This window comes from Melozone crissalis, unplaced genomic scaffold, assembly GCF_028551555.1.
Source record: "Melozone crissalis strain CALT ecotype California unplaced genomic scaffold, PUWL_Pcris_2 ptg000056l_1, whole genome shotgun sequence".
Lineage (NCBI taxonomy): Eukaryota > Metazoa > Chordata > Aves > Passeriformes > Passerellidae > Melozone > Melozone crissalis.
Genome location: NW_026535834.1, coordinates 5,328,274 through 5,341,779, shown reverse-complemented (window position 1 = coordinate 5,341,779; position 13,506 = coordinate 5,328,274). Strand labels below are relative to the sequence as shown.

Below are 13,506 nucleotides of genomic sequence, written 5' to 3'. Positions count from 1 at the left end.
ACGTTGCTCCTGGAGCAGTTGTGTTTGAGAGGTTTAATGTTCTCAGAAGGCAATGAAGAAAGCAAGGAGAGATGTTTGTGTACAAGATGTTTAACCTGTACTCCAGCTGGTTACTGAGCCTTTGGACTTCGGTGCTGCTGATGGAAAAGCTCCTCCAGCATCCTGCACACTCCTCCTGTCCAACCACCAAGTCCATTTAAATCAAAGGTGTGGGAACGCTAGGTGTGATTAAAGACACAATTCTCACTAAATGTAAAACGGATTGTTATAAATCCTTTCTTCTGTTTGTACCGTGCTGCTACGTGCAGAAATTCAGTCTGTGGAGCTGGGGGGTGATGGCGATCCCTAAAAGGGCTGCAAACACCGCTCATCAGGACGCTCCGGGCACAGCTCGTTAGCTCAGGTGCATTAACAGCGAGCAAAGTTGGGCTTTGACTGTCCCACCGTGGCTTCCCCATCACACGGCGAGAGGAGCAAAGCCACGGCAAACCGGTGCTGAGGATGAGACCCTAACCCAGGATCAGGGGGAATAGAAAACAACCGCAGAATTGGACTCAGGTGGCATTAGGGCTCCATCCTGCAGCACTGGGGCTGCGGGAGCGGGAGGGGCGAGGCGGGGTGTTTGACAGAAATGAATTTGTCTCATCGTTAAGGGGGGATCAGAACACCTAATCCAAGGGACTGGATTAGCACAGGCTGCGGTAAAAACTCCGAGAAAGAGATAATAGTTTTACCAAATGTATTTAAAGGATTGATATCCTAGCGCCTGAAAACACTTAAGGTAGCAAATAAAAAAATCTTCTGAAAATAATAAGGAAAATATGAGGAAATACTACCTCAAGCCACAGATCAAGGCAGAATATTTTTGCTTTCTCACCATGTGAAAAAAAAATCCAAAGTAATTCCTTAGAATAAAAAAAAAAAAAAAAGCATATATTAAAAAGGTGAAAAAGGTGTTCTCAAGAAACTATTTAAGTGTTTATTAGCTGGTTTTCTGAAACTTCCCATAAAAACTGTAAGAGATTAAGGCAAAGAAATTTTATTTACTGTTTCATAAACTGCAACACGAAGTTTATCAATAGAGCAGACTGTATAGCTGTATATTATTGAGATAGAGACTACTGTATTATCACAAAAAAAATACAAATAATTTTACCTTTTGAATATTTTTGTAGAAGAGTGCTAATGTTTTTGTAGAGAGAACGAAAGTGTTTATTTTCTTTTAGTGTATTTTTACAATAAAATATATGAAAAGGGTGCAGAAAATAGTGCTTCTGAAAGCATGAATATGTAAAATATTTATTTTTCTGGTATTGTTAAAAAGAAGTAGTGTAACTGCAAATGTCAAATGTTATTCTGTGCTGTGAATTATGAGGATACACGTGTCACCAGTAGAAAACGCTGAGAAATTCAATGGCACTGGTAATATATATGGTGTTTGCAGACTTTTAAAACAGTAGATAACACCAGCCTGTAATAAACTTTTGACATCTGATGTCTTCCAGGATATGACTGCAGCAAAGGCTGATTCTTGGACATACTGCAGAAAAGTAGCATCAAACCATCAGCCAACTCAGGATGTTGGTTAATTCAGAGGAAATTCTCCTATGTGACTGATATTTTTGTTAAAGATAAATATGTACTACACGCGACCGGGTAAACCAGCTTCAGACTTCATCTGTTCTTTCTAATGGGGCTATTCAGAATGCTGCCAGGAGGAAAGTATTGTTGTGTATTTTGCATTTTTGCACGGCATTAATGTAATTACACGGAATTCAATCGCGGCAATAAAGTTTGGTATATTAAGAGATTGTATTGGGTGCAGAACCCACAAACAAACTGCCTGAAGTGGTCTCAAGGCATTACAGCACTAACATTAAAAATGTCACTTCTCAGAAACTCATCTGGCAACAACCAGGTTCTTCATTAAAAGGTGGAAAATACCCATAACCTGTGAGGTAAATATCTTCCTTAAAATCAATATCTCGATTCTACCAGTTGTAAACTGTGAAACAGTATTCATTCCAGCTGACTCTATATTAATAATTTTCATTTTAGGGAGGCTCTTTTGGGAGCAAACCTGTGCTTCTCCCGTGCTATTCATTACTGTAAAGGGGCTGGTTGTGTGAATCTTCTTGAAATTTAGAAGAGCCTACATTTCGTAACTTTTTATCTCTGTTGATAAAATAAAATAAAACTGAGCCTCTCTTAGTGTTGTTTATGCTCCTTTGCCCTTCTTTTACCACACTGTTTTAGGAAACCCTGGAGAAGACCTGAACCGCGTGAGGAGACCTGAACCGAGAACCCATTGGACTGCCACAATGTACTTTGTCAGGACATACCAAACAAAAGGCCTTTACTGCAGATGATTCCCTAAAGTCTTGGGGTTTAAAAAATAAAACTATTTTTCCTAAAAGAAAAAAAGATAGGGGAACCCCCCATACTGTGGGACAGGAGCGCCACAAAATGGCGGCGTGAGAACCGGGGCCCGAGTCCCTCAGGGCGGAGAGCGCGGCCGGGGCGCTCAGGGGATCCACTGCCTTTGGGGGGCCATCAGCACCGGGAAAGCGACCAGAACGCGGCGGCTCCGCAACGTCTCGGGCGCTGCCTGAAGGGAAAGGGCGAGGAGCCTCCAGAGACTCACCCAAGGAGGAAGGGGCCAACCCCCCCCTCACCGCCGAACGCGGCCCCTCAGCGCCGGCCGCGCCCCGCGGGGCAGCCCCCGCGGCCCGGGGCACCCCAGCCCCGCCGAAAGGTGCGGAGAGTGCGGCCGGTGCCACCTGCCCGCCGCGCTCCGGGCAGGGGCGGCTGGAGCCGGGGTAGCCGGGCAAACCCGAAGCAGCTTCGGCAGTCGGGAGAAGGGGCTGAGCCCGCTCACCCAGCGGAGCAGCCGGGCGGGTTTATCGCGTGCGGCCGCGGCGCTCCGCTCCCCCAGCGGACACATCGGCGGGGCGCATGTGCCCCACAAAGCACCCGTTTGCCTGAACAGCGGGACTTATGAGGGAAAGAGCAACATTTCTGAGGGCTTCGGGCGAAAAGCGATGAGGATGCTCCATCTACCGGGGGCAGCGCGCAGGTGGGCGGTGGCCGGGCGGGGAGAGGAGGCAGCGCCGCTGGAACGGGACATCGTCTGGAAGCCTGCTGGGGGTTTTTTACACACATACACGCTCCGGGATGTGGCACAAAAATAAGGAGCTGCAGAGTGTAATGTGCTTTATCCAACCCTCCAGGTCCTACTCGTGTTGCTGACCCAGCTGGTGGAAATCAGCCTAAATCCTCCTTCCTTCAATCCCTCACAGGCCCGGCCCTCAGATAGTTTTAAAAGGCATTAAAGCATCTCCCTTCTCATCCCGGAGCAGTGCTTCACACTAAGGATGCTGTGGAATGCTGCCCCTTGCCTCAACACAAGTTTTGCTCCAAAAATTGTCGTGTTTGTTTGTGGAAGTGCAGCATTACAAGGCAAAAATGCACAGTCTGGGAGTACAAGAATCTAGAACATGAAGCTTCCCTCCACACTTGGTTAGGCATCTAAATCAATCTCAATCTAAACTGAATTACTGAGGCGGAAGATGGATTTAAGATTATCAGCAAGCAAAGGAAAATAAATTTGGGGATAGGGTACAAACTGGAGGGGAAAAAACAATCAGCCGATGAAAGAAGAATGGATAGAGAAACAGGACTGAAGAGAGAGACACACAGAGAACTCTCTGCCAGCTGCAGCCCAGGTGTCAGTCAGGTGCGACGCTGCTTTCAGAACACTCAGCTCAACCAACAAGAAATGCAGCTTCAAAGAGAAATAGCTGAGCTTCTTGGCTTCTGGTCAGCCACGAGGAATGGAAATAAAAAAGATAAGAATATGGAAAGAGGCGTGTTCTTTCAGAAGGTAGATGTCTGGGGCCTCTGCTCCTTCCCAAAACATCTCCCCTTATCTCCCTGCCTGTCCTGGAGGGTGAGAGCCTCCTCCTTGCCCTGCTCCCTAGGGACATTCTAATTCCTAGATGCCTCTGGAGCTCTGCATTTGCCACTCGGTCTTCCCAAAACATTCGATTTCTTCCCCAAGGAGAAATGGCTTCAAAGCTTAACCTGCCTTAAGCCATTCCTTAAAGACCCTCTGAACTTTTCGATTGAATGGGAGCTCAGCAGCAGAGCAGCAGGTATAACTACTGATAACATGTTCATTAACACCTCGCCGTGTCCCGGTGATTTAAGCAGTGCCAAGGGAGGCTGAGGTTCCCACAGACGCCAGTTCGCCCGGAAGGTGCTCACTCAGTTCAACAGGCTTTGGATAAAGCCGGCAGCGACTTCCCGGTTAATTCCTCCTAGGGCCTGTTCCCACCGGGGCTTGGCAGGGCCCGGGAGCTCCTTTACCCATTTATTTATTATAAGGACTCTCAAACCGAGGTTATCACTCTGTTCCCACCAAAAGAAAAAACCCTTCTGAAGCTGCAGAAAGAGGAATTTTATGTGCTGCTTGTTCTGACTCTTTTTTCTCTTGTTTCCCAGCAGAATCCCTCTAAAAAGTCCCCAGCTAACCCCAAAGCCGTAAACAACCACTTTCATTACCGATGGCAAGAAGGAAGGGCTCTTTCATAGTTATCATCTCCAATCAATGATGAATGGGTTGTGTTGCTCTGAAAAGGAACGTAGTCAAGTCAGGGCTCAGAGAAGGCTCCCAAACCTCCCCACTGCTGGCAGACCCTCAAATACATCATCCTGTTCTCGGACGGCCCCGGTGCTGCCTCTCGTTGAGCTCCATGCCCCTGTCCCGTGCTCTGGCTGCTCCTCCCGGTCCTGATTGCTCCTCTTCCAGCTGATGGAAACCCAGGACCTTCCCCGCCCAGGGCACCCAGTGCCCACAGCAGTGATCGAGTTCGGGAAGGTCTCTGGAGACACCCAGCCAAATATCCCCAGAAAAAAGCAGGGAAATGTCACTGTCTGATAAGGGATGGAAGATTCCTGTCCTCATGAAGCGGCTCCGAGATAAATTTTCTCCTTGAAGCAGCTCTGTAATGCTGGAGCTCAGGCAGCCTGGCTCCAAACCTGTGCAGCCGTGGTCCCAAACCTGTGCCCAAGCCCAGGGTGATGCCTGACTCCCAAAGCTGCAGAGGAGCTCCCTCCCAAGAAAAGAGCGACTCCAATTCCTGAGCAGCCTTCAACCACAGCGAGTCACCTCCAGGAGGGGCTGGAATCCAGCTCAGTGCCAGCGGGGACACGGGATTTCTCCCAGAAACATTTAGACACCCCAGGGTATCTGAACGTGGGTCTCCATCTTCCCCAAACCCGCGAATTGTCCTCATTCCTGCTTTCTGCTAAATGTTTTTGTGACAACCCTCGTCCCTGTCCTGAGAGAAGTTGTAATATTTGAAGGGAGAGGAGAGGAGAGGAGAGGAGAGGAGAGGAGAGGAGAGGAGAGGAGAGGCAATGTGGGACAAAAACACGATCAATCAAAAAAATCTATTTATTTGAATGCTTCGTGATTTTGTTGCTCTTGTTGAAATTTTCAGTGAAATCCTGATGGAAGCAGATTGAAGATTGCACAGGAACATCTCAATGTAGAAGAAGATTTGGCAGTGTGTGTACTTACCTGCAGGTGAAGGCAGCAGCCAGACAAACCCCAGAGGAGTCAAAACTTTAAAACCAGGTTCATACACCCAAAAAACCTTTCATACACCTGAAAGAAAATGAAAGAATAATCTTGGGCAGTAGATCCTTTCTGTCTGCAGCCATGGCCTTGACCAGAGGCCTGTACAAGGAATGCCTTTCCTTACCAATCTCAAAATAATTTCGATATTTTGTGTTTTCAGTGCAACTTTATTTTAACTTCAGATATACCAGCCATGGCCTGATACTTCTTTTTTGACAAGTAACTCAAATAATACAGCAAAGAACAAAGATTTAATGAGTATATGGTGTAGAACAAAAATTTAATGAAATATATAGTGTGAGAGTAAAAAGTGGGTGAACATCTCTCTCTGTCCAGCAGCATTTTAGGGACTCTGGTGATTTCAACAGGTATCAGGAGCTTAAGTGAGTATCCAACCTGCCCATACTCTCTAATATTAAGGAGATTACAGATTTAAATACAAATTTACTTTAGGAGGAAATGAAAGGACTGATAGCTGCTATTTCCACAATGAAGGCGCCCTTAAAAATAGCAGGGCAATGAAGCACGTGGAAACACAGGTCGTTTCCCCACGGAGCATCCCCCACTCCAGCATCCCGAGCTTGAGTTTCTCCACCAAAGCTCCCGATGGCTCGGTGGGAAACGCTCCCCAGAACCCGGTCCCGGCTCCCCGAGGGGGGCTGATATTTCAGTAACCTTTTCTATCCTCAGCAGCGGGCACTGTCCTGGGGCTGAGCATCCTCTGCCTGCTCGGAGCCAGCCGGGGCAGGACGGGGACCCTCCTGCCCTGCCCAGCCCTGCCCGTCCCGCAGCGCTCCGCGGCACCAGCCCAGACCCATCCGAGGCCGGGAAATCCCGGCTGCATTCCCAGATATCCGCCCCAGGGACCGCCTGCGCTCCCCTTCTGCCCGTCAGCATCCCCTAATGAACTCCCGCATCTCTGACAACCCTACCGAGACTTTGAAGAGAGGCTTCTCCTTCCCCAGGGTATTTTTTAATTCACTACTTAACGCCAATCAAGGGCTTTAAAAATGTCGTCGCACCTCTGCTGCGTTTGGAAACTCCGTCTAGATAAATAATCCCCAGTGACTGAGGTTCTAGGACCCAGGATAGCTGATAAATGCTGATGCAAAGGTGTATAAATATATTGCTCAGCGTATTTTGGCTTTAAGGTTCTGAAGAGAGGGGAATATGTCCTATCCTGAGGCCAGAACCCCCGTGTCCACGCAGGCCGCCGAGATGCTACAGATGTCTGTCATACTTTTGATAAATATTTTATTATGGACAATTTTATTTCTTGTTCTCCAGTGGGTTTGTCTCTGCAGGGTTAACTCATCGCAAGGGTCAAAGCTGTCATCTAAATAAAAATAGTTAAAATTGCCTGCTATCAATGTCACAAGTAGTGTTTATTATATAGGAAAGAAGAAAATAGGGGGAAAGGGCCCAAATGAAGAGGGCACTGCCAAGTGCCCCCCAGGCTCGGTCGCAGCTCTAACAAGACACCGGGGCTGAGGCAGGAGCTCGGGCACCGCAGGAATCTCGGCTTTTCGGGTCGGGCAGCGCGTCCCACGGGGATGGGGTCGCTCCTGGGGTCGCTCCTGGGGTCGCTGCCATCGCTCCGGATCCCGCTCCGGAGGCAAAGCCCGGCCCGGTCCGGCTGTAGAGCTCCTGTGGAGCGGCGGGGAAACGGGGAACCGGTCAAGGTGCAGACCATGGATAAAATTCCCTGAGAGCTGGGAAAGGGATGGAGGGGCCCCCTTGAAACTCATCTCTCTCGGCCCTGGTGACACAAAGCAAGGAGCTCCAAGATCCTTTCCCAAACAGGGACAATCCTGTCACACCAGTGCCACTTCCCAAAATCAGAACCCATAGCTCCCATCTGGAGAGGGTGCAGAGCTACTGAGGCTGGGCTGGTTTTCCGCCCTGCGTGACCCTTCCAATGGTTAACACAAGGCTCCTGGGTCCATTTCGGTGTCGCTTTTCTTTCTGTCCCTCTCCCCTCCCAGCAGCGCTGCCAGATCGCCCCATCCGGGCCGGTTTCTGGGGAATAAAGGCTGGGGACCTGGGGGACAGCCCCTCGCCCCTGCCAGCCGCACTTAATGAGGATTCATTTCTTTAGCCTACAGTCCTGGCTTTCATTACGGAGCCTGTCTCGCTCTGTTCATGGTCATTAGGCTGCAGCCCAGCAACTCCCTCGCCAGATCATGTGCATGATTTTTAAAAAATAGCAAAAAATTTAAAAATTACCCCTTCAGTAATATTAGCAATCACCTCCATCATCACCATCATCATCATCTGTCCGTTCTGAATTAGCTACCCATTAACACAGACTTTCTATCCTTCCCTCTCTCCCAGCAGAGGTTTTTCTCCACCGGCCCCGTCCCAGGACGCTGCCGGGGCTCGGCGGGGCCGCTCCTGCCCGCGGGGCCGCGCCCGGAGCCGCCGAGGTCGCCGCCCTCTCACCCGCTCGCTGGGGAAGCCCGATGCTCACACCGAGGAGGTCTGGAGGCTTTTTAAATTCCTGCCCGAAAAGGTTATTTGGGATCATTCGTTGACTTGGTCAAATAATTGTTTTTCCCTAAGGGAGAGGACAGTGGTGGGATGGAAGACTGGAAGAGGACCCTCAGCAATATTTATACATTATATTCTCCTCTTCTACAATTCTTCTTCCCCCTCCCTTTTTTTTTTTTTTTTCCCTAAGCAGATCGGCAAATCAAACCTGGATGAAGGTGAAGCCGAAAAGTCACTCCTTTTATTTTTTTAAGTTTCTGTGGAGTGTCTCTGAACTCGTGAGTTTTGTGTGCGCTTTTATGTCTCCCCAGCTCTGTCGGGTTTTATGAAAATGAGCAGTATTGAAAGCTTTTCCATCCCGCTAGCTGTGAGCCTCACATAAATGATGTAAATGGCTCGAAGGGTTTTTTTCAAGTGAACTGTGTAGATCTGTGAAAATAATATCAGGGTTTTCCGTCAGAATGAGCTTAGCACTGTACTGAGGCGTACCATAATCTGACCCGACACCTCCGACCATCTGCGCTATCTATCTGCCTTCTGATTTACCAAATCTTCACAAGCAAAAGACAAATTGTACTTGATACTAAAGAAAAGACGGCAAGCCTCAGTCCAGCTCCATTTCTGCAGAGAAATGATTGGAGAAAATGTAAATCTGTTTAATTTCGGTCTACAGGCAACTAGCAAAGGAGCTTTCTTAAAGAAGGGAAGAAAGGAAAACAAAAACAATAGGAAAAAAAATAATAAGGGGGGGCGGGAAGAGACAATAACAAGATTTCAAATTAAGAAGGGATTTTTTTGACAAGCATACTAGAAAAAAAAATACATTGCAAAGAGCAGAGGGGAGAACATATTGAGCTTAATTCAAAATATATGCTGCCTTTCCGAGCATGGTCCCTAATTCCCGGGAAGAAATTACCACTGAGCAGCTATTTGTAGAATAAAGAGTGGCTTCTTGATCATCCGCCCGTTCTCTACGGAAAATAAATCGTATCCTCGTAGCTCAGGAAGAGATTTCATCCCACCCCGAGACGTCTGGAGCTGGCCCCGTTCCTCCGAAGGGGCGGCCGGGGCTCACCTCTCACCCAGCCCCGCGATCGCTCTCTCGGGGCACCGAGGGGGGAAAAAAACCCACGGGGAATGATTATTACAAGGTGATCGATATTTCAAAAGATTCCCGAAATCTGCTTTAAGTCGCTTTCCTGACCTACAGATGACTTCTCACTCCTCGCGACTATTCTCGGCGTCTATTCAGGACCATTCAGCCGAAAACAATAAGGGTTTAAATGTTTAAAAAAAAATAAATTAAAAAATAGCGCTGTGATTGAACGGGAAAGGACACTGGGCTCTTTGCGGACAATTCCTCGTCTTAACCGAAATGGGAAGTCACCTGCAGGGGGAAAGGGGAGAGTTTTTCCCTAAATCTCGGCTGTTCCTGCCGTGCTCCCGCCGCATCCATTGTCAGTGACACTCCCAGCATCACTGTCACCGATACGCAGCCAATCTTTTTATCTGATTTCTCAGCTCTGCCTTGTCCCCCTCTCCGCCGGCGGCTGCGAGCAGCTCCGTGCCGGAGCATCACCGGGCCGGAGCCCGCAGCTTTACCGGGGAGGGTGCGGGGGTCCCGGGCGTCCTATCGCTGGGACCGCTCCCTCCAGCCTGGGAGGGAGCCGCCTTCCCTCCCCTCACCCTGCGTTCCCCGGGGCTCTCTGCCCTGTCCGGGTCGGCGGGGCGGGCGGCGGGGTCGCGGTGCCCGGGGAGCGGGGCGGGGAGCGGGGCGGGGAGCGGGGCGGTGCGGACCCTTCCGCCGTGATTGGCAGCGGCTGACAGTGAGTGGCAGCCCCGCCATGGAAACCCGGGAGCCAATCTGCCGAGCCCGCAGCGAATCAGCCGCTCCCGCAGCAGCGCGGCGGCGGCGGGGAGCTGCGCTTGTGCCTTTTCTGGTTTCATTTTTTTCTTCTTCTTTTTTCCTCTTTTTTTTTTTTTTTTTTTTTTCCCTTCACTCCCTCCCCCCCCCCGCCCGCCCTCCCTCCTCGCTCCATCCTCCTCCGCCTCGCCCCTGCCCACCGCCCCCAGTCGCCGGAGCTGCCGAGCGCTCCCCATCGCCTCTCCGCCCTCCGCCGTCCCTCCCGCGGCAGCTCGGCCGGCACCGGAGCAGCGGAGCGAGGGGCGGCCCGGGGCCGCTGCCCCTTCCCCGCCGCGGGGCTGTGCGCGGTGGCGGCGGGCATCGCCGCGGGTGCGCGGAGCGCGGAGCGGAGCCCGGCGCCGCCTCCATGTTCCAGCTGCCCATCCTCAATTTCAGCCCGCAGCAGGTGGCCGGGGTATGCGAGACCCTGGAGGAGAGCGGGGACATCGAGCGCCTGGGGCGCTTCCTGTGGTCCCTGCCCGTGGCCCCCGCGGCCTGCGAGGCGCTCAACAAGAACGAGTCGGTGCTGAGAGCCCGGGCCATCGTGGCCTTCCACACGGGGAACTACCGGGAGCTCTACCACATCCTGGAGAACCACAAGTTCACCAAGGAGTCCCACGCCAAACTGCAAGCCCTCTGGCTGGAAGCGCACTACCAGGAGGCGGAGAAGCTGCGGGGCCGACCCCTGGGGCCGGTGGACAAGTACCGGGTGAGGAAGAAGTTCCCGCTGCCGCGCACCATCTGGGACGGCGAGCAGAAGACACATTGCTTCAAGGAGCGGACGAGGCATTTGCTGCGGGAGTGGTACCTGCAGGACCCTTACCCCAACCCCAGCAAAAAGCGGGAACTGGCTCAGGCCACGGGACTTACCCCCACGCAAGTGGGCAACTGGTTCAAAAACCGCAGGCAAAGGGACAGGGCAGCAGCCGCTAAGAACAGGTAAGGTGCAGGACACAGCTCCCCCGGGGCCGGAGCCTGCGGGGAGGCGGTGCGAGACTGCCGGCAGAGGATGGGGGAAACGATCCCGGGAGATTTTTCAGCGAGATAAAGCAGGAGCAGCAGGAAAATATTAAGGCTTTTTAATTACTTCGATATAATAGGGGAGGATCCCCGCCCTGGGCTCCCTTTTGGCTGCCCTGTGGGGGAGCGGGACAGGGGGAGCAGGAGAAGGGGCGCCTGCAGCCACCGGCTGGAGCTGGCGGGAGAAGGGCCGTGTTCAGGGGCTGAGCAGAGACAAACCCCTCCAAAGTTTTGCCCGGACGTATAAATGCTGGTTTGAGAAATGTCCATCCTGAGCAGAACCAGCCATGCCCTCTGCGGGCCCTGCCGCAGCCGCCGTGCCCTGCTCCTCCACCGGAGCCATCCGGGAACATTCCCTGGGATATTGTTCTTGTTTCTATTATATATATAAAAATATATAATAGAAATACAGCATGAATATATATACATATAATTTTAAAATATATATGTTACAGAACAAAATCACGGCTCTAAAGGAGCAGCGTTATCCCAACACTAGTGGCACAAGCAGGCGGCCCGGCAAGCAGGGGAGGGAGCAGAGCTCCCCCTTTATATCCTGCCCAGGACTCCGGGGTGGGGAAAACTCCCCTTGTCACCCCTCAGCCGGGCTGTCGCAGGTCGGGGACGTGGGTGCTGCCACCCCGAGCCCTTTTTTACGGGCTAAGAGAAGGTGTAAGGCCTACTGGCCGGGAGACGCCGCCCGGGAGCTGCTGCAGGGCATTACTGACCCCTAAGACGAGGCCCGCTTTGGGGACAGGCTGCGGAGGACAGGGACAACTTTCCCCTGGGTGTGCCAGCCGAGGAGCGGGCCTGACCCTGAGGTGGGCACCCTGTTTACCAGACAGAGCTGAGAAACCGGGTGCCCACCCAGCTCCTCCTCTCTCCCATCGCTGGTATGAGCGGTGAGAGCCGGGGCAGGGTCGGGGAGCCCCTGGGGGGACCCGGGGGGTGCGGAGGGCGGGCGGTGATGCTGTGTGTGCCGCTTCCTTGCAGGCTACAGCAGCAGGTCCTAACGCAGGGCTCGGTGCGCTCGCTGCCAGCGGAGGAGGAGAGCGGCGGGGAGGCGCTGGGGGCCGCCTCCAGCCCCGCAGCCAGCCTCTCCAGCAAAGCGGCCACCTCCGCCATCTCCATCACATCCAGCGACAGTGAATGTGACATCTGACACCACGGCCGTGGCCAAGCGGGCGGAGGGGGAGGCCCGGCCCAGCGGTGCCTCGGACGCGGCCGGAGCGGCGGGGCTGGCGGTGCCCAACGCGGGGTACGGGCGCTCCCCGGCCGCGCATCCCTCCCAGCCCCGCAGCAGACTGCATTAAAACACGTCATTAAAATCGTTGTCGCCTTTATTTCGAAGGATTTGCAGAATTGATGCCTAAAAAGAAATAATTAAAGAAAGCCCAGAAAACGTAAAAAAAAAATCATCAAGAAACAGAATGCCAAGTTGCAAAATGTTTGAGCCCCCGCTCTTATCACGCGGGGTTGTTTCATGTTGAAAAGACGCTGTTCTTTTGGTTGGGTTTTGCTTTACTTTAAAGGGTTTTTTATATATATATATATAATGTTTATTTACTTATTTAAGGGATTGCTATGGTAGATTTTTTTTCTATTATTATTATTAATTATTATTATTTTTGGCTTGTTCTCTATGTGCACAGGTGACTTGTAGAGCATGTGCAGGACGAAACTGTATGAAGCAGCCTAAAACCATAATAAAATATTTGGTGAACGACCCCTCGCATCTGCTTTGAAATGACGGTGTCTGTTCCAAGCCCGCCGGTTTACGCAGAGCAGATCTCCGAGGCCACGGGTATTTCAGCAGCAGCTCGGCAGGACAGAACTAGCCGGTCCTTGGGAGCAGGGATGATGTTTTTGCCAGGCAGGGAGCTGGGAGGAGCCGGGATGAGGCGAGAGGAGCGGGAACGGGGCCGGCGGGGGATGCGGGTGCCCGAGGAAGGGAAGGAGGCGGCATCGCCTCGGCTTCTTCTCCTCCAAGGGCTGAAGCGCTGGGGGTTATGGGAGGTGAATTTTCTCAGAGGAACGAGGGGAAGAAAATGAAAAAAAAAATAATATTATGGAGAGGAATGGCTGGGGCACAGCCCCGCCGGGGAAACTAAGCTTCCTCCCTCGCCTGGCAAAGGCGAGGAGAAGATGGAGAATGAACAGTTCTCCATGCCAGTGAAAGGCCACAACGGGGGCTAAATTACCCCAAATCGGGACCTCTGCGATGTGCCCGTGGCTGTCCCCACCATCCGCCTCCCTCGCTTTGTTTTGCGGCGGTTTTGCTGGAGGAGACCAAACGCCAGGTCCAAGGAGCGTGCTAAGCTTTTTTCCCCAGCAGAAGGATTTTATATTATACAATTTGACATTGATCTTTAAATCGCCTGAGCTGTGCTTTTTTTGTCTTCTCGGTCTCATCGCGTTTACTTGCCTGTCCTCAGAGAGATGCCTCCCC

General features: G+C 51.8%; 1 protein-coding gene across 1 annotated transcript; it reads left to right on the top strand.

Moving 5' to 3' along the window:
* Positions 1-10,336: 10,336 nt before the first annotated feature.
* Positions 10,337-12,219, top strand: SIX6 (SIX homeobox 6). Its single transcript, XM_054286793.1, has 3 exons — positions 10,337-10,355; positions 10,391-10,976; positions 12,051-12,219. Exons 2-3 carry the CDS (start codon positions 10,405-10,407, stop codon positions 12,217-12,219), a joined length of 741 nt encoding a protein of 246 aa, XP_054142768.1. The 5' UTR covers positions 10,337-10,355; positions 10,391-10,404.
* The last annotated feature ends 1,287 nt before the right edge of the window (positions 12,220-13,506 follow it).

Excerpts from the sequence above, each read along its gene's own strand:
- SIX6 (XM_054286793.1), top strand. The coding sequence starts at position 10,405 with ATGTTCCAGCTGCCCATCCTCAATTTCAGCCCGCAGCAGGTGGCCGGG. Across the intron at positions 10,977-12,050 it reads GCAGCAGCCGCTAAGAACAG|GCTACAGCAGCAGGTCCTAA; the intron begins GTAAGGTGCAGG and ends GCTTCCTTGCAG.